General features: G+C 56.8%; 1 protein-coding gene across 1 annotated transcript; it reads right to left on the bottom strand.

Annotated features, from left to right (window-relative positions):
* Positions 1-27371, bottom strand: KAT8 (lysine acetyltransferase 8). Its single transcript, XM_088537554.1, is given in 13 exon segments — positions 1-68; positions 154-308; positions 4964-5114; positions 5955-6048; positions 6121-6261; positions 8544-8633; positions 11259-11423; positions 14149-14202; positions 15996-16171; positions 21797-21871; positions 25421-25460; positions 25462-25641; positions 26910-27371. Coding segments are annotated over 13 exon segments (1848 nt in total). The 3' UTR covers positions 1-3.
* Between the last annotated feature and the right edge of the window lie 75 nt (positions 27372-27446).

The raw sequence follows: 27446 nt of genomic DNA, 5'->3' as shown, positions 1-27446 counted from the left end.
TCGTCACTTCTTGGACATCTTGGCCTGTTTGTGCTTGGGGGGCGCCCAGCGGAGACAGATGGAGTCGACTGTAGGGATGAAGCAGAGGGGGGTTGTTAGCGGCCGGGGGTGGTCGCGGGGTAGTCGGGGGGTAGTCGGGGTGTAGCCGCTCACCGGTGATGGGCGGCCGCTTGTACTGGGCGCTCTTGAGGTGTTCCTCCACCAGCTTGGGGGTGACGCAGATGACGTGTTGGCCCTTCCAGTACTTGACCATGTTGAGGGACTGCAGGGTGCTGATGATGTCGGTCTGCGTGATGCTGGTCATCTGGCTGCGGGAATTCGGGAATTCCGGGAATTCCGGGAATTCCGGGAGTGTTGGGAAGGGGTTTGGGGGGATTTTGGGGGGTTTGGGGGGATTTTGGGGGTATTTGGGTGCTGATGATGTCGGTCTGCGTGATGCTGGTCATCTGGCTGCGGGAATTCGGGAATTCCGGGAATTCTGGGAATTCCGGGAGTGTTGGGAAGGGGTTTGGGGGGGTTTCGGGGGATTTTGGGGGGATTTTGGGGGTATTTGGGTGCTGATGATGTCGGTCTGCGTGATGCTGGTCATCTGGCTGCGGGAATTCGGGAATTCCGGGAATTCCAGGGAAGTCTGGGAGTGCTGGGAGGGAGTTTGGGGGAATTTCGGGGGATTTGGAGGGGTTTTGGGGGGTTTTGGGGGGTATTTGGGTGCTGATGATGTCGGTCTGCGTGATGCTGGTCATCTAGCTGCGGAAATTCGGGAATTCTGGGAATTCTGGGAATTCCGGGAATTCCGGGGAAGTCTGGGAGTGTTGGGAAGGGGTTTGGGGGAATTTTAGGGGGTTTTGGGGGGTATTTGTGTGCTGATGATGCCCGTGTGATGCTGGTCATCTGGCTGCGGGAATTCGGGAATTCTTGGAAATTTGGGAATTCTGGGAATTCCGGGAGTGCTGGGAAGGGGTTTGGGGGGATTTCGGGGGGTTTGGGGGGATTTTGGGGGGTTTTGGGGGGGTCTTTGGGTGCTGATGATGTGTCGGTCTGCGTGATGCTGGTCATCTGGCTGCGGGAATTCGGGAATTCCGGGAATTCCGGGAATTTTGGGAATTCTGGGAAGGGGTTTGGGCGGGATTTGGGGGGGTTTGGGGGGATTTTGGGGGGTTTTGGGGGGATTTGGGGGGTTTTGGGGGGTATTTGGGTGCTGATGATGTCGGTCTGCGTGATGCTGGTCATCTGGCTGCGGAAATTCGGGAATTCCGGGAATTCCGGGGAAGTCTGGGAGTGCTGGGAGGGAGTTTGGGGGGATTTCGGGGGATTTTGGGGGGTTTTGGGGGGATTTTGGGGGGTTTGGGGGGTCTTTGGGTGCTGATGATGTCGGTCTGCGTGATGCTGGTCATCTGGCTGCGGAAATTCGGGAATTCCGGGAATTTTGGGAATTCCGGGAGTGTTGGGAAGGGGTTTGGGGGGATTTCGGGGGATTTTGGGGGGTTTTGGGGGGATTTTGGGGGGTTTTGGGGGGTATTTGGGTGCTGATGATGCCCATGTGATGCTGGTCATCTGGCTGCGGGAATTCGGGAATTCTTGGAAATTTGGGAATTCTGGGAATTCTGGGAATTCCGGGAATTCTGGGAAGGGGTTTGGGGGGGATTTAGGGGGGTTTGGGGGGATTTGGGGGTTTTGGGGGGTATTTGGGTGCTGATGATGTCGGTCTGCGTGATGCTGGTCATCTGGCTGCGGGAATTCGGGAATTCCGGGAATTCTGGGAATTCCGGGAATTCCAGGGAAGTCTGGGAGTGCTGGGAGGGAGTTTGGGGGAATTTCGGGGGATTTTGGGGGGTTTTGGGGGGGTTTTGGGGGGATTTTGGGGGGTATTTGGGTGCTGATGATGCCCGTGTGATGCTGGTCATCTGGCTGCGGAAATTCGGGAATTCTTGGAAATTTGGGAATTCTGGGGGATTTGGGAATTCCGGGAGTGCTGGGAAAGGGTTTGGGGGGATTTCGGGGGGTTTGGGTGGATTTTGGGGGGTTTGGGGGGTATTTGGGTGCTGATGATGTCGGTCTGCGTGATGCTGGTCATCTGGCTGCGGAAATTCGGGAATTCCGGGAATTCTGGGAATTTTGGGAATTCTGGGAAGGGGTTTGGGGGGGATTTGGGGGGGTTTTGGGGGTATTTGGGTGCTGATGATGTCGGTCTGCGTGATGCTGGTCATCTGGTTGCGGGAATTTGGGAATTCCGGGAATTTTGGGAATTCTGGGAATTTTGGGAATTCTGGGAAGGGGTTTGGGGGGATTTTGGGGGGTTTGGGGGGTATTTGGGGGGTTTTGGGGGGTTTTGGGGGTATTTGGGTGCTGATGATGTCGGTCTGCGTGATGCTGGTCATCTGGCTGCGGAAATTCGGGAATTCCGGGAATTCTGGGCATTTTGGGAATTCCGGGAGTGCTGGGAGGGGGTTTTGGGGGGGATTCGGGGTGTTTTTGGGGGCAGTTCCGGGGTATTTGGGTGCTGGGAGCACCGGGGTGTGACGGGGAGGTGACGTCACCCGGCGTCACCCGGTGTCACCCGCTGTCACCGGGAGGCTCCCCGGGGAGGGGCCCGGGAGGAGGCCCCGGAGGTCACTGGGGTGTCACCGGTGTCACCAGGAGGTCCCCAGTGTCCCCAGGAGGTCCCCGGTGTCCCCAGTGTCCCCGGAAGGTCCCCAGTGTCCCCAGGACGTCCCCGGTGTCCCCAGAAGGTCCCCGGTGTCCCTGGAAGGTCCCTGGTGTCCCCAGTGTCCCCAGGATGTCCCTGGTGTCCGCAGGAGGTTCCCAGTGTCCCCAGAAGGTCCCCAGTGTCCCTAGGACGTCCCCGGAAGGTCCCTGGTGTCCCCAGTGTCCCCAGAGCTCCCTGGTGTCCCCAGAAGGTCCCCAGTGTCCCTGGAAGCTCCCTAGTGTCCCCAGTGTCCCCAGGAGGTCCCTGGTGGCACTAGGAGGTCACTGTGTCCCTAGGAGGGCCCTGTGTCCTCGGAAGGTCCCTGGTGTCCCCAGGAGCTCCCTGATGTCCCCAGAAGGTCCCTGGTGTCCCCAGTGTCCCTGGAAGGTCCCCAGTGTCCCCGTGAGCTCCCCAGTGTCCTCAGGACGTCCCTGGTGTCCCCAGGAGCTTCCTGGTGTCCCCAGAGTCCCCAGAAGGTCCCCGGTGTCCCCAGGAGGTCCCCAGTGTCCTCATGAGGTCCCTGGTGGCACTAGGAGGTCCCCGGTGTCCCTAGGAGGGCCCTGTGTCCCCGGAAGGTCCCCAGTGTCCCCAGAAGGTCCCCGGTGTCCCCAGAAGGTCCCCCAGTGTCCCCAGGACGTCCCCGGAAGGTCCCTGGTGTCCCCAGTGTCCCCAGGAGCTCCCTGGTGTCCCCAGGACGTCCCCAGTCTCCCCAGAAGGTCCCCAGTGTCCCCAGAAGGTCCCCGGTGTCCCCAGAAGGTCCCCAGTGTCCTCATGAGGTCCCCAGTGTCCCCAGAAGGTCCCCAGTGTCCCCAGAAGGTCCCCGGTGTCCCCAGAAGGTCCCTGGTGTCCCCGGTGTCCCCAGGAGGTCCCCAGTGTCCTCATGAGGTCCCTGGTGGCACTAGGAGGTCACTGTGTCCCTAGGAGGGCCCTGTGTCCCCGGAAGGTCCCCAGTGTCCCCAGGAGGTCCCCGGTGTCCCCAGGAGGTCCCCGGTGTCCCCAGGAGGTCCCCGGTGCCCACAGGAGCTCCCTGGTGTCCCCAGAAGGTCCCCGGTGTCCCCAGTGTCCCCAGAAGCTCCCTGGTGTCCCCAGGTCGGCCCTGGTGTCCCCAGAAGGTCCCCAGTGTCCCCGTGAGCTCCCCGGTGTCCCCAGGAGCTCCCTGGTGTCCCAGAGTCCCCAGCAATTCCCCGGTGTCCCAAGGAGGTCCCCAGTGTCCCCATGAGGTCCCTGGTGGCACTAGGAGGTCACTGTGTCCCTAGGAGGGCCCTGTGTCCCCGGAAGGTCCCTGGTGTCCCCGGAAGGTTCCTGGTGTCCCCAGTGTCCCCAGGATGTCCCTGGTGTCCGCAGGAGGTTCCCAGTGTCCCCAGAAGGTCCCCAGTGTCCCTAGGACGTCCCCGGAAGGTCCCTGGTGTCCCCAGTGTCCCCAGAGCTCCCTGGTGTCCCCAGAAGGTCCCCAGTGTCCCTGGAAGCTCCCTAGTGTCCCCAGTGTCCCCATGAGGTCCCTGGTGGCACTAGGAGGTCACTGTGTCCCTAGGAGGGCCCTGTGTCCCCGGAAGGTCCCCAGTGTCCCCGGAAGGTTCCTGGTGTCCCCAGTGTCCCCGTGAGCTCCCCGGTGTCCCCAGGAGCTTCCTGGTGTCCCCAGAGTCCCCAGAAGGTCCCCGGTGTCCCTAGAAGGTCCCTGGTGTCCCCGGTGTCCCCAGGAGGTCCCCGGTGTCCTCATGAGGTCCCTGGTGGCACTAGGAGGTCGCTGTGTCCCTAGGAGGGCCCTGTGTCCCCGGAAGGTCCCCAGTGTCCCCAGGAGGTCCCCGGTGTCCCCAGTGTCCCCGGAAGGTCCCCAGTGTCCCCAGAAAGTCCCCGGTGTCCCCATGAGGTCCCTGGTGGCCCTAGGAGGTCACTGTGTCCCTAGGAGGGCCCTGTGTCCCCGGAAGGTCCCCAGTGTCCCCAGGAGGTCCCTGGTGTCTGCAGGAGGTCCCCAGTGTCCCCAGAAGGTCCCCAGTGTCCCTGGAAGGTCCCTGGTGTCCCCAGTGTCCCCAGGATGTACCCGGTGTCCCCGGAAAGTCCCCGGTGTCTCCAGGACGTCCCTGGTGTCCCCAGAAGGTCCCCGGTGTCCCTGGAAGGTCCCTGGTGTCCCCAGTGTCACCAGGAGCTCCCCAGTGTCCCCAGTGTCTCCAAGAGGTCCCCAGTGTCCCCAGGATGTCCCCGGTGTCCCCGTGAGCTCCCTGGTGTCCCCAGTGTCCCCAGGAGCTCCCCGGTGTCCCCGGGAGGTCCCCGCGTCCCCACCTGAGGTCCTTGATGGACAGGGTCCCCCGGAAGTCCCTCAGGATCTCCAGGAGGACCCAGGACCAGTAGCTCCGGTAGCTCAACTTGCCCAGGTCCGAGAGCGGCTTCTCCGGGGAGCCCACGGTGCTCTCCAGCTTGGAGAGCTCGTAGCCTGCGGCGACAACCGGCGCCGGGTGACAACAACCACCGCCGGGTGACGACAACCACCGCCAGGTGATAACAACCACCGCCGGGTGACAACAACCACCGCCGGGTGACAACAACCGCCGCCGGGTGACAACAACCACCGCGGGGTGACGACAACCGCCGCCGAGTGACAACAACCACCGCCGGGTGACGACAACCGCCGCCGGGTGACGACAACCGCCGCCGGGTGACGACAACCACCGCCAGGTGACAACAACCACCGCCGGGTGACGACAACCGCCGCGGGGTGACGACAACCGCCGCGGGGTGACGACAACCGCCGCCGGGTGACAACAACCGCCGCTGGGTGATGATAACCACCATTGGGTGACAACAACCGCCGCCGGGTGACCACCACGCGTGGGTGACAACCACCACCATCAGGTGATGACAAACCACGTGCGGGTGACGACAACCTCCGCCGGGTGACGACAACCGCTGCCGGGTGATGACAACCACGCGCAGCTGACAACAACCACTACTGGGTGACAACAGCTGCTGTCGGGTGACAACAACCACACGTGGGTGACAACAGCCACCGCCGGGTGACAACAACCACCATTGGGCGACAACAGCCGCCGCCAGGTGACAACAACCACGCGTGGGTGACGACAACCGCCATCGGGTGAAGACAACCACACGCGGGTGACAACAACCACGCGCGGGTGACAACTACCACCACTGGGTAACGACAACCGCCGCCGGGTGACGACAACTGCCACCGGGCGACAACAACTGCCATTGGGTGACGACAACCACGCGCGGGTGACACCAGCCGCCCAACACCCCGCCGCCGCGCACTCACTGAAGGCGATGAGGAACTTCCCGTAGCCGCGGCGCTGGTAGGGCGGCAGCGTGAGGATGCAGGCGACGTTGTTGCCGTCGGGCGACTCCTTCTCCTGCAACAACGCGACGGCGTCAGGCGGCCGCGGCCGGGTGTCGTCGGGGTGTTGTCGGGGTGTTGCGGGTACCTTGGAGAAGTAGCCGACGATGTGGGCGCCCTGGCGGTCGACCTCGGTGAGGAGGTAGAAGACGAAGGGCTCCACGTCGAAGTAGAGGGTCTTGTGGTCCAGGAAGAGCTTGGCCAACAGGCAGAGGTTCTGGCAGTAGATCTGGTGTAGGGGGGTGACGTCACGGTGACGTCACGGTGACGTCACGGTGATGTCATGGGGTGAGGGGGGGTGTTGGCGGGGTGGACCGCGGTGGTGGGATGTCGTGGTGGGATGTCACGGGATGTACAATGTTATGGGACAGCCTTATGGGACGTTGTACAGCGTCGTGGGACGTTGTACAACGTCACTGTGGGATGTTTTGGGGCATCATGGGATGTCACGGGCCATCATGGGACGTTGTATGACGTCATGGGCCATCATTTTGGGAAGTTTTGGGGCATCATGGGATGTCACGGGCCATCATGGGACGTTGTATGACGTCATGGGCCATCATTGTGGGACACTGTATGACATCATGGGACATCATGGGACGTTGTACGGCCTCATGGGACATCGTGGGACATTGTATGACATCATGGGACATCATGGGACGTTGTATGACATCATGGGCCATCATTTTGGGGCATCATGGGATGTCATGGGCCATCATGGGACATTGTATGACGTCATGGGCCATCATTTTGGGAAGTTTTGGGGCATCATGGGATGTCACGGGCCATCATGGACCGTTGTATGACAACATGGGACATTGTATGACATCATGGGACGTTGTATGACATCATAGGACATCCTTGTGGGACATTTTGGGGCATCATGGGAGATCATGGGCCGCTGTATGACGTCATGGGACATCCTTATGGGACGTTTTGGGGCATCATGGGATGTCATGGGCCATCATGGGATGTTGTACGACATCATGGGCCATCGTGGGACATTGTATGACATCATGGGATGTCATGGGACATTGTATGACATCATGGGACATCATTTTGGGAAGTTTTGGGGCATCATGGGATGTCACGGGCCATCATGGACCGTTGTATGACAACATGGGACATTGTATGACATCATGGGCCATCATTTTGGGACGTTTTGGGGCATCATGGGATGTCACGGGCCATCATGGACCGTTGTATGACAACATGGGACATTGTATGACATCATGGGACGTTGTATGACATCATAGGACATCCTTGTGGGACATTTTGGGGCATCATGGGAGATCATGGGCCGCTGTATGACGTCATGGGACATCATTTTGGGACGTTTTGGGACATCATGGGATGTCATGGGCCATCATGGACCATTGTACAACGTCATGGGACATCATTGTGGGACACTGTATGACATCATGGGACATCATGGGACGTTGTACGGCATCATGGGATGTCATGGGACGTTGTATGACATCATGGGCCATCATTTTGGGACGTTTTGGGGCATCATGGGATGTCATGGGCCATCATGGACCATTGTAGGGTGTCAAGGGACATTGTGTGATGTCAAAGGACGTTGTGGGACGTTGTAGGGTCATGGGACGTTGTATGATGCCATGGGATGGCGTGTGACATCATGGGACATCATGGGACATTGTAGCGTGTCAAGGGACATTGTGTGACGTCAAAGGACGTTGTGGGACATTGTAGGGTCATGGGACGTTGTATGATGTCATGGGATGGCGTGTGACATCATAGGACATCATGGGACATTGTAGGGTGTCAAGGGACATTGTGTGACGTCAAAGGACGTTGTGGGACGTTGTAGGGTCATGGGCTGTTGTATGATGTCATGAGATGTCATGTGACATCATGGGACATTGTAGGGTGTCAAGGGACGTTGTGCGACATCATGGGACATTGTGGGGCGTCATGGGACGTTGTATGATGTCATGAGATGTCATGTGACATCATAGGACATCATGGGACATTGTAGGGTGTCAAGGGACATTGTGGGACATCATGGGACATTGTGGGGCATCATGGGACGTTGTATGATGTCACGGGATGTCGTGTGACATCATAGGACATCATGGGACATTGTAGGGTGTCAAGGGACATTGTGGGACATCATGGGACATTGTGGGGCATCATGGGACGTTGTATGATGTCATGGGATGTCGTGTGACATCATAGGACATCATGGGACATTGTAGGGTGTCAAGGGACGTTGTGGGACGTTGTAGGGTCATGGGATGTTGTATGATGTCATGGGATGTCGTGTGACATCATAGGACATCATGGGACATTGTAGGGTGTCAAGGGACATTGTGGGACATCATGGGACATTGTATGATGTCATGGGACGTTGTATGATGTCACGGGATGGCGTGTGACATCACAGGACATCACGGGACACCAGGGACCGCCACCAAGGTGGTGCCACCACCGCGGGGGCCACCGGGGCGGTGGCGGTGACGCTGTTGTCCCCGTGTCCCCGCGCACCTTGTGGTCCTTCCCGTCCACCTCGTACACGGAGATGTTGCCCTTCCGGTAGATCTCCCGGCCCGGCGGTTGTCGCCACTGGCACTGGCCCTGGGGACAGGCGGGAGGTGACGGTGACGCGCGGGTGACGGCGACGCGCGGGTGACGGCGACGCGCGGGGATACAGGGGTGACAGGGACACGTGGTGACACATGGGTGACGGTGACACGTGTGGCGCTCACCAGGTGCAGGCGGTAACACACGGGGGGGGTGACACATGGGTGACACGTGGGTGACAATGACACATGGGTGACAACGACACATGGGTGATGGTGACGCGGTGGCGCCGTCCTCACCGGGTGCAGGCGGTAACACATAGGGGAATGGTGCCACGTGGGGATGGTGACACGCGGGTGACACGTGGGTGACAATGACATGCGGGTGACAGTGACACGTGGGTGACAGGGCCATGCAGGTGACGCGGTGACGCGGTGGCACCGTCCTCACCAGGTGCAGCCGGTAACACACAGGGGGATGGTGCCATGTGGGGATGGTGACACACGGGTGACATGGGTCACACACGGGTGACAATGCCGCGCGGGTGACGCGGTGACGGTGCCGCGGGTGACGCGGTGACACCGTCCTCACCAGGTGCAGCCGGTAACACACACGGGGATGGTACCACATGGCAATGGTGACACACGGGTGACAATGCCATGCGGGTGACAATGACACACGGGTGACGCTGACACGCGGGTGACGCGGTGACGGTGACGCGGTGACACCATCCTCACCAGGTACAGGCGGTAACACACACGGGCATGGCGCCACATGGGAATGGTGACACACGGGTGACAATGACACACGGGTGACAATGCCGCGCGGGTGACGCGGTGACGGTGACGCGGGTGACGCGGTGACGTCATCCTCACCAGGTGCAGCCGGTAACACACAGCGGGATGGCGCCACATGGGAATGGTGACACACGGGTGACATACGGGTGACAATGACACACGGGTGACACTGACACTTGGGTGACGCGGTGACGGTGACGCGGTGACACCATCCTCACCAGGTACAGGCGGTAACACACACGGGGATGGTGCCATGTGGGAATGGTGACACACGGGTGACATGGGTGACACACGGGTGACAATGCCGCGCGGGTGACGCGGTGACGGTGCCGCGGGTGACGCGGTGACACCATCCTCACCAGGTGCAGCTGGTAACACACAGGGGGATGGCACCACGTGGGAATGGTGACACACGGGTGACAATGACACGCGGGTGACAATGCCGCGCGGGTGACGCGGTGACGGTGACGCGGGTGACGCGGTGACGCCATCCTCACCAGGTGCAGCCGGTAACACACACGGGGATGGCACCACGTGGGAATGGTGACACACGGGTGACAATGCCGTGCGGGTGACGCGGTGACGGTGACGCGGGTGACGCGGTCCTCACGAGGTGCAGGTGGCAACACACAGGGGGATGGCACCACGTGGGAATGGTGACACATGGGTGACAATGACACACGGGTGACACTGACACGCGGGTGACGCGGTGACGGTGACGCGCGTGACGCGGTGACGTCGTCCTCACCAGGTGCAGCCGGTAACACACAGGGGGATGGTACCACATGGGAATGGTGACACACGGGTGACATGGGTGACACACGGGTGACACTGACACGCGGGTGACAATGCCACACGGGTGACAATGCCGCGCGGTGACGCGGTCCTCACCAGGTACAGGTAGTAACACACAGGGGGATGGCACCACGTGGGAATGGTGACACACGGGTGACACGGGTGACACACGGGTGACACTGACACGCGGGTGACGCGGTGACGGTGCCGCGGGTGACGCGGTGCCGCCGTCCTCACCAGGTGCAGCCGGTAACACACAGGGGGATGGCGCCACATGGGAATGGTGACACACGGGTGACATGGGTGACATGCGGGTGACAACGCCACGCGGGTGACGTGGTGACACCATCCTCACCAGGTGCAGCCGGTAACACACAGGGGGATGGCGCCACGTGGGAATGGTGACACACGGGTGACATGGGTGACACATGGGTGACAATGCCACGCGCGTGACGCGGTGACGGTGCCGCGGGTGACGTGGTGACGTCATCCTCACCAGGTACAGGCGGTAACACACACGGGGATGGCACCACGTGGGAATGGTGACACACGGGTGACACGGGTGACACGCGGGTGACAATGCCACGCGGTGACGGTGACGCGGTGACACCATCCTCATCAGGTACAGGCGGTAACACACAAGGGGATGGTACCACATGGGAATGGTGACACACGGGTGACATGGGTGACACACGGGTGACAATGCCGCGCGGGTGACGCGGTGACGGTGCCGCGGGTGACGCGGTGACACCATCCTCACCAGGTGCAGCCGGTAACACACAGGGGGGTGGCACCACGTGGGAATGGTGACACACGGGTGAAATGGGCGACACACGGGTGACAATGCCACGCGGATGACAATGACACACGGGTGACAATGACACACGGGTGACAATGACACACGGGTGACAATGCCGCGCGGGTGACGTGGTGACGGTGACACGGGTGACGCTGTCCTCACCAGGTAGTAACACACAGGGGAATGGTGCCAGGTGGGAATGGTGACACGCGGGTGACATGGGTGACACACGGGTGACAATGCCGCGCGGGTGACGCGGTGACGGTGACGCGGTGACGTCGTCCTCACCAGGTGCAGCCGGTAGGAGCGCTCCAGCTTCATGTACTTGAGGCAGAACTCGCAGATCCAGAGCTTCGGCTGCTTCCCATAATCCTCCGGGAAGGGCGAGAAGTACCAGGCGTCGATCTCAAAATGGCCGATGTGGATCTTGTCCACGTACTTGACCTTGGTGATCTGGGGACAGCGCGGGGGGACGTCGGGGACATCGCGGGGACATGGGGGACACGTTGGGGACATGGGGGACACGTTGGGGACATCGCGGGGACACGTTGGGGACATGGAGATGGGTTGGGGACAGAGCAGGGACATCATGGGGACGCGTTGGGGACATGTTGGGGACATCAGGGGGACAGGGGGACAGGTTGGGGACATCGCGGGGACGGGTTGGGGACATGGGGGACACGTTGGGGACATCGCGGGGACATGTTGGGGACATGGAGATGGGTTGGGGACAGAGCAGGGACATCATGGGGACGCGTTGGGGACATGTTGGGGACATCAGGGGGACACGGTGGGGACAGGGGGACAGGTTGGGGACATCGCGGGGACACGTTGGGGACATGCTGGGGACATCAGGGGGACATGTTGGGGACATCACGGGGACGGGTTGGGGACATGGGGGACACGTTGGGGACATCGCGGGGACATGTTGGGGACAGGGGGACAGGTTGGGGGCATCGCGGGGACACGTTGGGGACATGTTGGGGACATCGCAGGGACTTCACAGGGACATGTTGGGGACGGGGGGGACACGTTGGGGACATCGCGGGGACATGTTGGGGACATGGGGATGGGTTGGGGACAGAGCAGGGACATCATGGGGACGCGTTGGGGACATGTTGGGGACATCAGGGGGACACGGTGGGGACAGGGGGACACGTTGGGGACATCGCGGGGATGGGTTGGGGACATGGGGGACACGTTGGGGACATCGCGGGGACATGTTGGGGACATGGGGATGGGTTGGGGACAGAGCAGGGACATCATGGGGACGCGTTGGGGACATGTTGGGGACATCGCAGGGACATGTTGGGGACAGGGGGACAGGTTGGGGACATCGCGGGGACACGTTGGGGACATGCTGGGGACATCGCAGGGACATCGCAGGGACATGTTGGGGACAGGGGGACGGGTTGGGGACATCGCGGGGACGGGTTGGGGACATGGGGGACACGTTGGGGACATCGCGGGGACACGTTGGGGACATGGAGATGGGTTGGGGACAGAGCAGGGACATCATGGGGACGCGTTGGGGACATGTTGGGGACATCAGGGGGACACGGTGGGGACAGGGGGACACGTTGGGGACATCGTGGGGATGGGTTGGGGACATGGGGGACACGTTGGGGACATCGCGGGGACATGTTGGGGACATGGAGATGGGTTGGGGACAGAGCAGGGACATCATGGGGACGCGATGGGGACATGTTGGGGACATCAGGGGGACACGTTTGGGACATGCTGGGGACATCGCAGGGACATGTTGGGGACAGAGGGACAGGTTGGGGACATCACGGGGACATGGAGATGGGTTGGGGACAGAGCAGGGACATCATGGGGACGTGTTGGGGACAGGTTGGGGACATCAGGAGGACAGGGGGACAGGTTGGGGACATCACGGGGACACGTTGGGGACATTGTGGGGACATGTTGGGGACAGGGGACGGGTTGGGGACATCACGGGGACAGGGGATGGATTGGGGACACCATGGGGACATCGCGGGGACATGTTGGGGACACCGCGGGGACATGTTGGGGACACCATGAGGACATTGCGGGGACATGTTGGGGACACAGGGATGGGTTGGGGACAGAACAGGGACACCACAGGGACATCGCGGGGACACATTGGGGACATGTTGGGGACAGGGGGACAGGTTGGGGACACCGCAGGGACATCACGGGGACACGTCAGGGACATCGCGGGGACACGTTGGGGACAGGGGACGGGTTGGGGACACCACAGGGACACGTTGGGGACATTGCGGGGACATATTTGGGATACAGGGACAGGTTGGGGACACCATGGGGACACTGTGGGGACACATTGGGGACCTTGGGGACATGTTGGGGACATCGCGGGGACACGTTGGGGACATGTTGGGGACATGGGGACATCGCAGGGACACGTCAGGGACATCGCGGTGACACGCTGGGGACACGTTGGGGATGGGGGCAGTTTGGGGACATCGTGGGGACATGTTTGGGATACAGGGACACGTTGGGGACACCGCGGGGACATGTTGGGGACACAGGGATGCATTAAGGACACCACAGGGACATTGCGGGGACACGTTGGGGACATCGTGGGGACACGCTGGGGACACCACAGAGACACGGGGACATCACGGGGACACCGTGGGGACAGGGGGACGGGTTGGTGACACAGCAGGGCCACATTGGGGACACCATGGGGACATGTTTGGAACACAGGGATGCGACAGGGACATCGTGGGGACACGTTGGGGACACACTGGGGACATCACGGGGACATGTTGGGGACAGGGGAACGGGTTGGGGACACCACGTGGACATATTGGGGACATGTTGGGAACACGGGGATGTGTTGGGGACATCGCGGGGACATGTTGGGGACATGGGGATGGCTTGGTGACACCGCACGGACAGGTTGGGGACACCGTGGGGACATGGGGACACGTTGGGGACACCACGGGGATGCATTGGGGACATGTTGGGGACACCCATGTGTCCTCATGTCCCCAGTGTCCCTCCATGTCCCCAATGTTCCTAATGTCCCCATGTCCCCAATGTCCCCAATGTCCCTCATGTCCCCAGTGTCCCCAATGTCCCTCATGTCCCCCATGTCCCCAATGTCCCCTCATGTCCCCAGTGTCCCCCATGTCCCCCATGTCCCCTCATGTCCCCAATGTCCCCTCACCGCCTCGTGCTCCTTCTCCAGCGCTGCCGTGGTCGGATCCATCTCCGCGTAGGTCTGGGTGGGGGAAGAGAGACCGGTGAGAACGGGTGACAACGGGTGACAACCAGGGACAATCGGTGACAACCAGAGACAATCGGTGACAAGGGGTGACAATCGGCGACAACGGGTGACAACCAGGGACAATCGGTGACAACCAGGGCCAACTGGTGACCCCCCGTATCCCAGTGTCCCCATATTCTCCTCCCAATGACTCCCAATGCTTCCCAATGATTCCCAACGCTTCCCAATGACTTCCAACTCTTCCCAATGACTCCCAACGACTTCCAAATGACTCCCAATGCTTCCCAATGACTTCCATACTTCTCAATGACTCCCAACGCTTCCCAATGACTCCCAACGACTCCCAACGCTTCCCAATGACTCCCAACTCTTCCCAATGACTCCCAACGACTCCCAACGCTTCCCAATGACTCCCAATGACTCCCAACGCTTCCCAATGACTTCCATACTTCTCAATGACTCCCAACTCTTCCCAATGACTCCCAATACTTCCCAATGACTCCCAATGACTCCCAACGCTTCCCAATGACTCCCAATGACTCTCAATTCTTCCCAACGACTCCCAATGACTCTCAATTCTTCCCAACGACTCCCAATGCTTCCCAATGACTCCCAACTCTTCCCAATGACTCCCAACACTTCCCAATGACTCCCAATGACTCTCAATGCTTCCCAATGACTCCCAACTCTTCCCAATGACTCCCAACGCTTCCCATTGACCCCATATCCCATTCCCACCTTCTGCACGTGGTTGATCTCATCCTGCTGGAGCTCCCTAGTGTCTCCATATCCCTCTTCCAATGACTCCCAATGCTTCCCAATGACTCCCAATGACTCCCAATGCTTCCAAATGACTCCCAACGCTTCCCAATGACTCTCAACTCTTCCCAATGACTCCCAATGTTTCCCAATGACTCCCAACGCTTCCCAATGACTCCCAACGCTTCCCAACGACTCCCAATGCTTCCCAATGACTCCCAATATTTCCCAATGACTCCCAATGCTTCCCAATGACTCCCAACTCTTCCCAATGACTCCCAACGACTCCCAACGCTTCCCAATGACTCCCAATGACTCCCAACGCTTCCAAATGACTCCCAACTCTTCCCAATGACTCCCAACGACTCCCAACTCTTCCCAATGACTCTCAATGACTCCCAACGCTTCCCAATGACTCCCAATGACTCCCAACGCTTCCCAATGACTTCCATACTTCTCAATGACTCCCAACATTTCCCAATGACTCTCAATTCTTCCCAATGACTCTCAATTCTTCCCAATGACTCCCAACGCTTCCCAATGACTCCCAACTCTTCCCAATGACTCCCAACGCTTCCCAGCGACTCCCAATGACTCCCAATGACTCCCAACGTTTCCCAATGACTCCCAACTCTTCCCAATGACTCCCAATGACTCCCAACTCTTCCCAATGACTCCCAACTCTTCCCAATGACTCCCAACGCTTCCCAATGACTTCTAACATTTCCCATCGACTCCCAACGACTCCCAACTCTTCCCAATGACTCCCAACGCTTCCCAACGACTCCCATTGACCTCCATATCCCATTCCCACCTTCTGCACGTGGTTGATCTCATCCTGCTGGAGCTCCCTAGTGTCTCCATATCCCTCTTCCAATGACTCCCAATGATTCCCAACTCTTCCCAATGACTCCCAATGACTCCCAACACTTCCAATGACTCCCAATGACTCCCAACTCTTCCCAATGACTCCCAACTCTTCCCAATGACTCCCAACGCTTCCCATTGACCCCATATCCCATTCCCACCTTCTGCACGTGGTTGATCTCATCGTGCTTCCTCTTCTGGTTCCGGGTGATCTTCCTTTCCGGCTGTTCTCCGGGCGGATCCAGGCCCAGCTCCGCGCTCTTCTGCACGGCCTCCTTGAGCGTCTTGGACAGCGCCAGGCGGTTCCGGTCGACCCACTCGTCCAGGCGCCGGTTGACTGGGCGGGAAGGGCACGGATGGAGTCGGAATGGGGGCGGATGGAGTCGGAATGGGGGCGGATGGAGTCGGAATGGGGATGGATGGAGTCGGAATGGGGATGGATGGACCCAAAATGGGGAGTTCTGGGCCCAAAGGGGGATGGATGGAGTCGGAATGGGGACGGATAGAGCTGGAATGAGGGTGGATGGACTTGGAATGGGGACGGGTGGACCCCAAATGGGGAGTTCTGGACCCAAAAGGGGATGGATGGAGCCGGAATGGGGACGGATGGAGTCGGAATGGGGATGGATGGAGTCGGAATGGGGACGGATGGAGACGGAATGGGGGGTTCTGGGCCCAAAAGGGGATGGATGGAGCCGGAATGGGGGCGGATGGAGTCGGAATGGGGGAAAATGGACCCAGAATGGGGACGGATAGACCTGGAATGGGGACGGATGGACCCGGAATGGGGACGGGTGGATCCAAAATGGGGAGTTCTGGGCCCAAAAGGGGATGGATGGAGCCGGAATGGGGACGGATGGAGTCGGAATGGGGATGGGTGGACCCAAAATGGGGAGTTCTGGGCCCAAAGGGGGATGGATGGAGTCGGAATGGGGACGGATGGAGCCGGAATGGAGATGGATGGAGTCGGAATGGGGTGGATGGAGCTGGAATGAGGGTGGATGGACTTGGAATGGGGATGGGTGGACCCAAAATGGGGGGGTTCTGGGCCCAAAAGGGGATGGATGGAGCCGGAATGGGGACGGATGGAGCTGGAATGGGGTGGATGGGGCTGGGATGGGGGTGGATGGAGCCGGAATAGGGATGGATGGACCCAAAATGGGGAGTTCTGGACCCAAAAGGGGATGGATGGACCCGGAATGGGGACGGGTGGACCCAAAATGGGGAGTTCTGGGCCCAAAAGGGGACGGATGGAGCCGGAATGGGGTGGATGGAGCCGGAATGGGGGCGGATGGACCCGGAATGGGGAGTTCTGGGCCAAATGGGGATGGATGGACCTGGAATGGGGATGGATGGAGCCGGAATGGGGAGTTCTGGACCCAAAATGGGGAGTTATTGACCCAAAATGGAGAGTTCTGGACCCAAAATGGAGGGTTCTGCGCCCAAAGGGGGATGGATGGAGCCGGAATGGGGATAGGTGGACCCAAAATGGGGAGTTCTGGGCCCAAAAGGGGAATGGATGGAGTCGGAATGGGGGCGAATGGAGCCGGAATGAGGGGGATGGAGCCGGAATGGGGTGGATGGACTCGGAATGGGGATGGATGGACCCAAAATGGGGAGTTCTGGGCCCAAAATGGAGAGTTCTGAACCCAAAATGGGGAATTCCAGATGCAAATGAAGGGTTCTGAACCCAAAATGGGGAGTTACAGACCCAAAATCGGGAATTCTATACCCAAAATGGATGGTCCTGGACTCAAAAATGGGAAGTTCTAGACCCAATATGGGGAGTTCTGGCCCAAAATGGGGAATTCCGAACACAAATGAGGGGTTCTGAACCCAAAATGGGGAATTACAAACCCAAAAGGGGGAGCTGTGGACCCAAAATGGGGAGTTCTAGATGTAAAATGGGGGGGGTTTGGACCCAAAATGCGAAGTTACAGACCCAAAATGAGGAGTTTTAGACCCAAAATGGGAAGTTTTAGACGCAAAACGGGAAGTTTTAGACCCAAAACGGGGAGTTCTAGACCCAAAATGGGGATTCTGGCCCAAAATGGGGGGTTCTGGACACAAAATGGGGAGTTTTAGACCCAAAATGGGGAGTTCTAGACCCGAAATGGGGATTCTGGCTAAAAATGGGGGGTTCTGGACCCAAAATGGGGAGTTTTAGACCCAAAATGGGGAGTTCTGGACCCGAAATGGGGAATTTCAGACCCAAAATGGGAGTTTTAGACCCAAAATCTGGGTTCTGGCCCAAAATGGGGTTTTGGGCCCAAAATGGGGGGGGTTCTGGACCCCAAAATGGGAAGTTTTAGACCCAAAATGGAGGTTCTGGCCCAAAATGGGGGGTTCTGGACCCCAAATGGGGAGTTCTGGGTCCGAAGTGGGGAATTATAGACACAAAATGGGGAGTTCTGGACCCAAAATTGGGTTTCTGGACCCAAAATGGGGTTTCTGGCCCAAAATGGGGGGTTCTGGACCCCAAAATGGGAAGTCACAGACCCAAAATGGGGAGTTCTAGACCCAAAATGGGGGTTTTGGACCCAAAACGGGAAGTCACAGACCCAAAATGGGGAGTTTTAGACCCAAAATGGGGGTTGTGACCCAAAATGGGGGGTCCTGGACCCCAAAATGGGAAGTCACAGACCCAAAATGGGGAGTTCTAGATGCAAAATGGGGGTTTTGGACCCAAAATGGGAAGTTACAGACCCAAAATGGGGAGTTTTAGACCCAAAATGGGGGTTGTGACCCAAAATGGGGGGTCCTGGACCCCAAAATGGGAAGTCACAGACCCAAAATGGGGAGTTCAAGACACAAAATGGGGGGTTCTGGACCAAAAATGGGAAGTTTTGGATCCAAAATGGGGGGTTCTGGTCCAAAATGGGGTTTCTGGCCCAAAATGGGGGTTTCTGGATCCCAAAATGGGGTTTCTGGCCCAAAATGGGGAGTTCTAGCCCCAAAATGGGGGGTTCTGGACTCAAAACGGGGAGTTACAGACCCAAAATGGGGAGTTCTAGACTCAAAAGGGGAAGTGCTAGCCCCAAAATGGAGAGTTCTAGACCCAAAATGGGGATTTCTAGACCCCAAAGGGGAAGTGCTAGCCCCAAAATGGAGAGTTCTGAACCCAAAATGGGGAGTTCTAGCCCCAAAATGGGGGGGGGGGGGTCCTGGACCCAAAAATGGGAAATTACAGACCCAAATTGGGAAGTTACAGACCCAAAATGGGGAGTTACAGACCCAAAATGGGGGGGTCTGGACCCAAAATGGGAAGTCACAGACCCAAAATGGGGAGTTCTAGACCCCAAATGGGGAATTTAAGACCCAAAATGGGGATTCTGGCCCAAAATAGGGGGGTTCTGGACCCAAAATGGGGGGGTCTGGACCCAAAGTGGGGGTTCCTGGACCTAAAATGGGGAGTTTTAGACCCAAAATGGGTGTTCTGGCCCAAAATGCGCGGTTCTGGCCCAAAATGGGGGGGTCTTGGACCCAAAATGGGGGGTTCCAGACCCAAAATGGGAAGTTACAGACGCAATATGGGGAGTTTTAGACCCAAAATGGGGGTTTCTGGCCCAAAATGGGGGGTTCTGACCCAAAATGGGGGGTTCTGGACCCCAAAATGGGAAGTCACATACCCAAAATGGGGAGTTCTAGACTCAAAATGGGAAGTTTTAGACCCAAAATGGGAAGTTTTAGACCGAAAATGGGGAGTTTTAGTCCCAAAATGGGGGGTTCTGGCCCAAAAATGGGGGGTTCCGGACCCAAAATGGGAAGTTACAGACCCAAAATGGGGAGTTTTAGACCCCAAATCGGCGGTTCTGGACCCAAAACGGGGAGTTCTGGACCCAAAATGGGAAGTCACAGACCCAAAATGGGGAGTTCTAGACCCAAATAGGAAGTGCTAGACCCAAAATGGGGAGTTCTAGACGCAAAATGGGGAGTTTTAGACTCAAAATGGGGTTTCTGGCCCAAAATGAGGGTTCCTGGACTCAAAATGGGGGGTTCTGGACCCAAAATGGGGGTTCTGGCCCTAAATGGGGTTCCTGGCCCAAAATGGGGGGTTCTGGACCCAAAATGGGAAGTTACAGACCCAAAATGGGGAGTTTTAGACCCAAAATGGGGGTTCTGGCCCAAAATGGGGATTCTGGCCCAAAATGGGGTTTCCGGCCCAAAATGGGGGGTCCTGGACCCTAAAACGGGAATTTTTAGACCCAAAACGGGGGTTCTGGCCCAAAAATGGGGAGTTCTAGATCCAAAACGAGAAGTGACACACCCAAAATGGGGCGTTTTAGACCCAAAATGGGGGTTCCGGACCCAAAATGGGGAGTTCTAGACCCAAAATGGAGGGTTGTGGCCCAAAAATGGGGAGTTCTAGACCCAAAATGGGAAGTCACAGACCCAAAATGGGGAGTTCTAGACCCAAATGGGAAGTGCTAGACCCAAAATGGGGAGTTCTAGACCCAAAATGGGGAGTTTTAGACTCAAAATGGGGGTTCTGGCCCAAAATGGGGTTTCTGGCCCAAAATGGGGGGGTTCTGGCCCAAAATGGGGGGTTCCAGACCCAAAATGGGAAGTTACAGACCCAAAATGGGGAGTTTTAGACCCAAAATGGGGGTTCTGGCCCAAAATGGGGTTTCCGGCCCAAAATGGGGGGTCCTGGACCCTAAAACGGGAATTTTTAGACCCAAAACGGGGGTTCTGGCCCAAAAATGGGAAGTTACAGACGCAAAATGGGAAGTTACAGACTCAAAATGGGAAGTTTTAGACCCAAAATGGGGGTTCTGGCCCAAAATGGGGGGTTCTGGACCCCAAAATGGGAAGTTACAGACGCAAAATGGGGCGTTTTAGACCCAAAATGGGAAGTTTTGGCCCAAAATGGGGGTTCCTGAACCCCAAAATGGGAAGTCACAGACCCAAAATGGGAAGTTACAGACCCAAAATGGGAAGTTACAGACCCAAAATGGGGAGTTTTAGACCCAAAATGGGGGGTTCTGGCCCAAAAATGGGGAGTTCTAGACCCAAAATGGGAAGTTACAGACCCAAAATGGGGAGTTCTAGACCCAAAATGGGGAGTTTTAGACCCAAAATGGGGGTTCTGGCCCAAAATGGGGTTTCCGGCCCAAAATGGGGGGTCCTGGACCCTAAAACGGGAATTTTTAGACCCAAAACGGGGGTTCTGGCCCAAAAATGGGGAGTTCTAGACCCAAAATGGGAAGTCACAGACCCAAAATGGGGCGTTTTAGACCAAAAATGGGAAGTTTTGGCCCAAAATGGGGGTTCCTGGACCCCAAAATGGAAAGTCACAGACCCAAAATGGGAAGTTACAGACCCAAAATGGGGAGTTTTAGACCCAAAATGGGGGTTCTGGCCCAAAATGGGGGGTCCTGGACCCTAAAACGGGAATTTTTAGACCCAAAACGGGGGTTCTGGCCCAAAAATGGGAAGTTACAGACGCAAAATGGGAAGTTACAGACTCAAAATGGGAAGTTTTAGACCCAAAATGGGGGTTCTGGCCCAAAATGGGGGGTTCTGGACCCAAAATGGGAAGTTACAGACGCAAAATGGGGAGTTTTAGACCCCAAATCGGCGGTTCTGGACCCAAAACGGGGAGTTCTGGACCCAAAATGGGAAGTCACAGACCCAAAATGGGGAGTTCTAGACCCAAATGGGAAGTGCTAGACCCAAAATGGGGAGTTTTAGACCCAAAATGGGGGTTCCGGACCCAAAATGGGGAGTTCTAGACCCAAAATGGGGGGTTCTGGCCTGAAAATGGGGAGTTCTAGACCCCAAATGGGGAGTTTTAGACCCAAAATGGGGAGTTTTTGACCCAAAATGGGGGGTTCTGGCCCCCAATGGGGGTTCCTGGCCCCAAAGTGGGTGTTCCTGGCCCCAAACCGGGGTGTTTTTCCCCCAAACCGGCTGTTTCCGGCTGTTGCTCCGGCTGTTGCTCCGGCTGTTCCGCACTCACAGCCCACGTAGTGCACGTAGAATTCCTGGCGCCCCTCCTGCTCGTTGAGCCGCGACTGGATCACCTCGGCGGAATCTATAGGATAAATGGGAACGTATGGATCGGGATTGGGACATATAGGAACGTATGGATCAGGATATGGGACATATAGGAACGTATGGATCAGGATTGGGACGTATAGGAACGTATGGATCAGGATAGACTGGATCACCTCGGCGGAATCTATAGGGACGTATAGGAACGTATGGATCAGGATTGGGACGTATAGAAACGTATGGATCAGGATATGGGACATATAGGAACGTATGGATCCATACGGGTCCCTATAGACTGGATCACCTCGGCGGAATCTATAAGGACATATAGAAACGTATGGATCAGGATTGGGACATATAGGAACGTATGGATCAGGATAGACCGGATCACCTCGGCGGAATCTATAGGGATAAATGGGAATGTATGGATGAGGATATGGGACATATAGGAACGTATGGATCCATACGGGTCCCTATAGACTGGATCACCTCGGCGGAATCTATAGGAACGTATAGGAACGTATGGATCAGGATTGGGACATATAGGAACGTATGGATCAGGATATGGGACATATAGAAACGTATGGATCAGGATTGGGACATATAGGAACGTATGGATCAGGATAGACCGGATCACCTCCGCGGAATCTATAGGATAAATGGGAACGTATGGATCAGGATTGGGACATATAGGAACGTATGGATCAGGATATGGGACATATAGGAACGTATGGATCAGGATTGGGACATATAGGAACGTATGGATCCATACGGGTTCCTATAGACTGGATCACCTCGGCGGAATCTATAGGATAAATGGGAACGTATGGATCAGGATTGGGACATATAGAAACGTGTGGATCCATACGGGTTCCTATAGACAGTGCAACCTCGGCGGAATCTATAGGAACATATGGGAACGTATGGATCAGGATTGGAACGTATAGGAACGTATGGATCAGGATTGGGACATATAGGAACGTATGGATTAGGATACGGATTCGTGTAGACGGGATCACCTCGGCGGAATCTATAGGGACGTATAGAAACGTATGGATCAGGATATGGGACATATAGGAACGTATGGATCCATACGGGTCCCTATAGACTGGATCACCTCGGCGGAATCTATAGGGGCATATAGGAACGTATGGATCAGGATTGGGACATATAGGAACGTATGGATCAGGATTGGGACATATAGGAACGTATGGATTAGTATGGATTTGTATAGGACTGGATCACCTCCGCGGAATCTATAGGAACATATAGAAACGTATGGATCAGGATATGGGACATATAGGAACGTATGGATCCATATGGGTTCCTATAGACAGTGCAACCTCGGCGGAATCTATAGGGACAGAAAGGAATGTATGGATCCATATGGATTTGTATAGACTGGATCACCTCGGCCGAATCTATAGGGACGTACAGAAATGTATGGATTAGGATAGACCGGATCACCTCTGCGGAATCTATAGGATAAATGGGAACGTATGGATCAGGATATGGGACATATAGAAACGTATGGATCAGGATTGGGACATATAGGAACGTATGGATCCATACGGGTCCCTATAGACTGGATCACCTCGGCCGAATCTATAGGGACGTATAGGAACGTATGGATCAGGATTGGGACATATAGGAACGTATGGATCAGGATATGGGACATATGGATCCGGATATGGGACATATAGGAACGTATGGATCCATACGGGTCCCTATAGACTGGATCACCTCCGCGGAATCTATAGGGACATATAGGAACGTATGGATCAGGATATGGGACATATAGGAACGTATGGATCCATACAGGTCCCTATAGACTGGATCACCTCGGCGGAATCTATAGGATAAATGGGAACGTATGGATCAGGATTGGGACATATAGGAACGTATGGATCAGGATTGGGACATATAGGAACGTATGGATCCATACGGGTCCCTATAGACTGGATCACCTCGGCGGAATCTATAGGAACATATAGAAACGTATGGATCAGGATATGGGACATATAGGAACGTATGGATCAGGATTGGACATATAGGAACGTATGGATCAGGATATGGGACATATAGGAACGTATGATCAGGATAGACCGGATCACCTCGGCCGAATCTATAGGAACATACAGAAATGTATGGATTAGGATATGGGACATATAGGGATGTATGGATCAGGATAGACCGGATCACCTCCGCGGAATCTATAGGGACATATGGGAACATATGGATCAAGATATGGACATATAGGAACGTATGGATCCATACGGGTCCCTATAGACTGGATCACCTCTGCCAGAATCTATAGGAACATATAGAAACGTATGGATCAAGATATGGGACATATAGGAACGTATGGATCAGGATAGACCGGATCACCTCCGCGAGAAATCTATAGGATAATTGGGAACGTATGGATCAGGATATGGGACATATAGAAACGTATGGATCAGGATATGGGACATATAGGAACGTATGGATCCATACGGGTCCCTATAGACTGGATCACCTCGGCCGAATCTATAGGGATAAATGGGAACGTATGGATCAGGATTGGGACATATAGAAACGTATGGATCAGGATATGGGACATATAGGAACGTATGGATCCATACGGGTCCCTATAGACTGGATCACCTCGGCCGAATCTATAGGATAAATGGGAACGTGTGGATCAGGATTGGGACATATAGAAACGTATGGATCAGGATTGGGACATATAGGAACGTATGGATCGGGATTGGGACATATAGGAACGTATGGATCAGGATATGGGACATATAGGAACGTATGGATCAGGATAGACCGGATCACCTCGGCGGAATCTATAGGAACATACAGAAATGTATGGATTAGGATATGGGCCATATAGGAATGTATGGATCAGATAGACCGGATCACCTCCGCGGAAATCTATAGGATAAATGGAAACGTATGGATCAGGATATGGGACATATAGGAACGTATGGATGAGGATATGGGACATATAGGAACGTATGGATCCATACGGGTCCCTATAGACTGGATCACCTCCGCGGAATCTATAGGGACATATAGAAACGTATGGATCAGGATTGGGACATATAGGAACGTATGGATCAGGATTGGGACATATAGGGACGTATGGATCCATACGGATCCCTATATAACAAGTCACCTCGGCGGGATCTATAGGGACATATAGGGACATATGGATCCTATGGATCCCTATGGATCCCTATGGAATAACACGGACCCTATAGGGCTGGATCTGCCCCGTGGATCCCAGCGGCTCCCGGTCCCTTCCGGTCCCCCCCCGGTCCCTTCCGGTCCCCCCCGGTCACTTCCGGTCCCCCCTCGATCCCGGTCCCCCCGGTGGCTCCCGGTCCCTTCCGGTCCCCCCGGTCACTTCCGGCCCCCCCCCGTCCCCGCTCGATCCCGGTCCCCCCGGTCGCTCCCGGTCACTTCGGTCCCCGCTCGATCCCGGTCCCCCCCGGTCACTTCCGGTCCCCCCCGGTCCCCCCTCGATCCCGGTCCCCCCCGGTGGCTCCCGGTCCCTTCCGGTCCCCCCCCGGTCACTTCGGTCCCCCCGGTCGCTCACGCCAGCTCCCGTCCGCCCGCCGGCACAGGTAGCTCTCCCCCGATCTCCACCGCCACTTCCGCCTCCCGCGCCGGCCCCGCTTCCGGTCCCGGTTCCGGTCCCGCTTCCGGCCCCGCGTCCGCCCCGGGGCCCGCGGCGGCCCCGGCGCCTCCCGCCTCCGCCATGGCCGGCGCGCCGGAAGTGGCGTCACGGCGCACGCGCGGCGGGGGGGCGGAGCGTTGCTAGGAGACCGGTGAGGGCGGAAGCGCGGGGAGGGTCCTCCAGGGTCATAGAGTAGCGCCGCGGAGCGTTAGGTACCAACGAGAGGGGCCGGGTCCTCCAGGGCCATAGAGAGGAGACGGGGGCGGGGGGAGTTGCTCCAGGGTCATAGAGTAGCGCTGCGGAGCGTTAGATACCAACGAGAGGGGAAGGGTCCTCCAGGGTCATAGAGTGGCCCCGTGGGACCTCCAACCCCACCGAGACGGTCCTCCAGGGTCATAGAGAGGGCCGTTTTTGGGGCGAAATCCCCTCGTTTCGGTTCAACGCGGGGGCCTCACGAGCGGGGGCGGCCCCCGCCCCCCCGCACGAGGCCCCGCCCCTTCCGCTTCCGGCCCCGCCCGCCCGGACGCCGGGGCCCCTCGCGGGCAGCGGGTGAGTGGGGGGCGCCGCGGGGGGGGGGAGGGAGCGAAACGGGAGAAAAACGGCAAAAAAACCCCAAAATTGGGCAAAAACGGGCGAAAAAGAGCAAAAAACGAAGCCCCAAATCCCAGGAACCTCCCGGGTTTTGGGTCATTTTCCTGCTATTTTATTTCCTATTATTCATTTCAATTTCACTCCATTTGGGGCATTTTTGTTGAATTTTCGTTATTTTCGCTCCTTATTCCGCTTTCTCGCCCCCATTTTAACCCATTTTTGCCCCATTCCGCTTTATTCTTTCCCTTTACATTCCCCTTTATTCCTTATTTATCCCTTTTTTATCCTTTTCCTCATTTTCTTGCCTCAAATTCGCCTCGATTTTTACCTTTTTTTCCTTATTTCTCCCTTTTTTATCCTTTTCCTCATTTTCTTGCCTCAAATTCGCTTTGATTTTTACCTTTTTCTCCTTATTTATCCCTTTTTTATCCTTTTCCTCATTTTCTTGGCTCAATTTTCCCCGATTTTTACCTTTATATCTCCCCTTTTTCCCCATTTTTTCCCATTTCTGCCCCCATTTTCCCTCATTTTCCCCCATTTTAGCGTCATTTTCCTCCCTTAATTCCATATTTATTCCCACCCTCAATTGAATATTTTTATTCAATATTATTATTTTTATTAGCAATGTTATTATTTTTATAGCGATTTTCCCAACAACCCCCAAATCCTGGGAATTTCCCCAAATTCCCCCCTTCCCAGCCTCTTCTGACCCCAAATTCCCCGTTTTTCCCCCCAAAATCCCGGTTTCCTGTCCCAATTTGGGGAATTTTCCCCCTTTTCCAGGTCCTTCCTCCTCTCCATGGCCCCCACCCAGCACCCCCCCGCAGGCCCCGCCCCCGGCGGCCATGATGGCGGCCATCATGGCGGCGCCCACGGGGGCGGCCATCATGGCGGCGGCCATGTTGGCGGCCATGACGGCGGCCATGTTGGCGATGGCCATGTTGGTGGCCATGTTGGTGGCAGCCATGTTGGCGGCCATGTTGGTGGCCATGTTGGTGGCAGCCATGTTGGCGGCCATGTTGGTGGCAGCCATGTTGGTGGCAGCCATGCTGGTGGCAGCCATGTTGGCGGCCATGTTGGCACCCGCGATGGCGGCCATGTTGGCGCCCATGATGGCGGCCATGTTGGCACCCATGATGGCGGCCATGTTGGCACCCATGAGGGCGGCCATGTTGGCGCCCGTGAGGGCAGCCATGTTGGCGGCCATGTCAGCACCCGCGATGGCAGCCATGTTGGCGGCCATGTTGGCGGCCATGTCACTACCCGTGATGGCAGCCATGTTGGCGGCCATGTCACCACCCGCGAGGGCGGCCATGTTGGTGGCCATGTTGGCGGCCATGTCACCACCCGCGAT

The sequence above is a fragment of the Tinamus guttatus genome, unplaced genomic scaffold (genome assembly GCF_059628265.1).
Source record: "Tinamus guttatus ecotype Peru unplaced genomic scaffold, ASM5962826v1 Tinamus_guttatus_pri_ptg000811l, whole genome shotgun sequence".
In the NCBI taxonomy this organism is placed as follows: domain Eukaryota; kingdom Metazoa; phylum Chordata; class Aves; order Tinamiformes; family Tinamidae; genus Tinamus; species Tinamus guttatus.
This window is presented reverse-complemented; position numbering and strand designations above follow the sequence as displayed.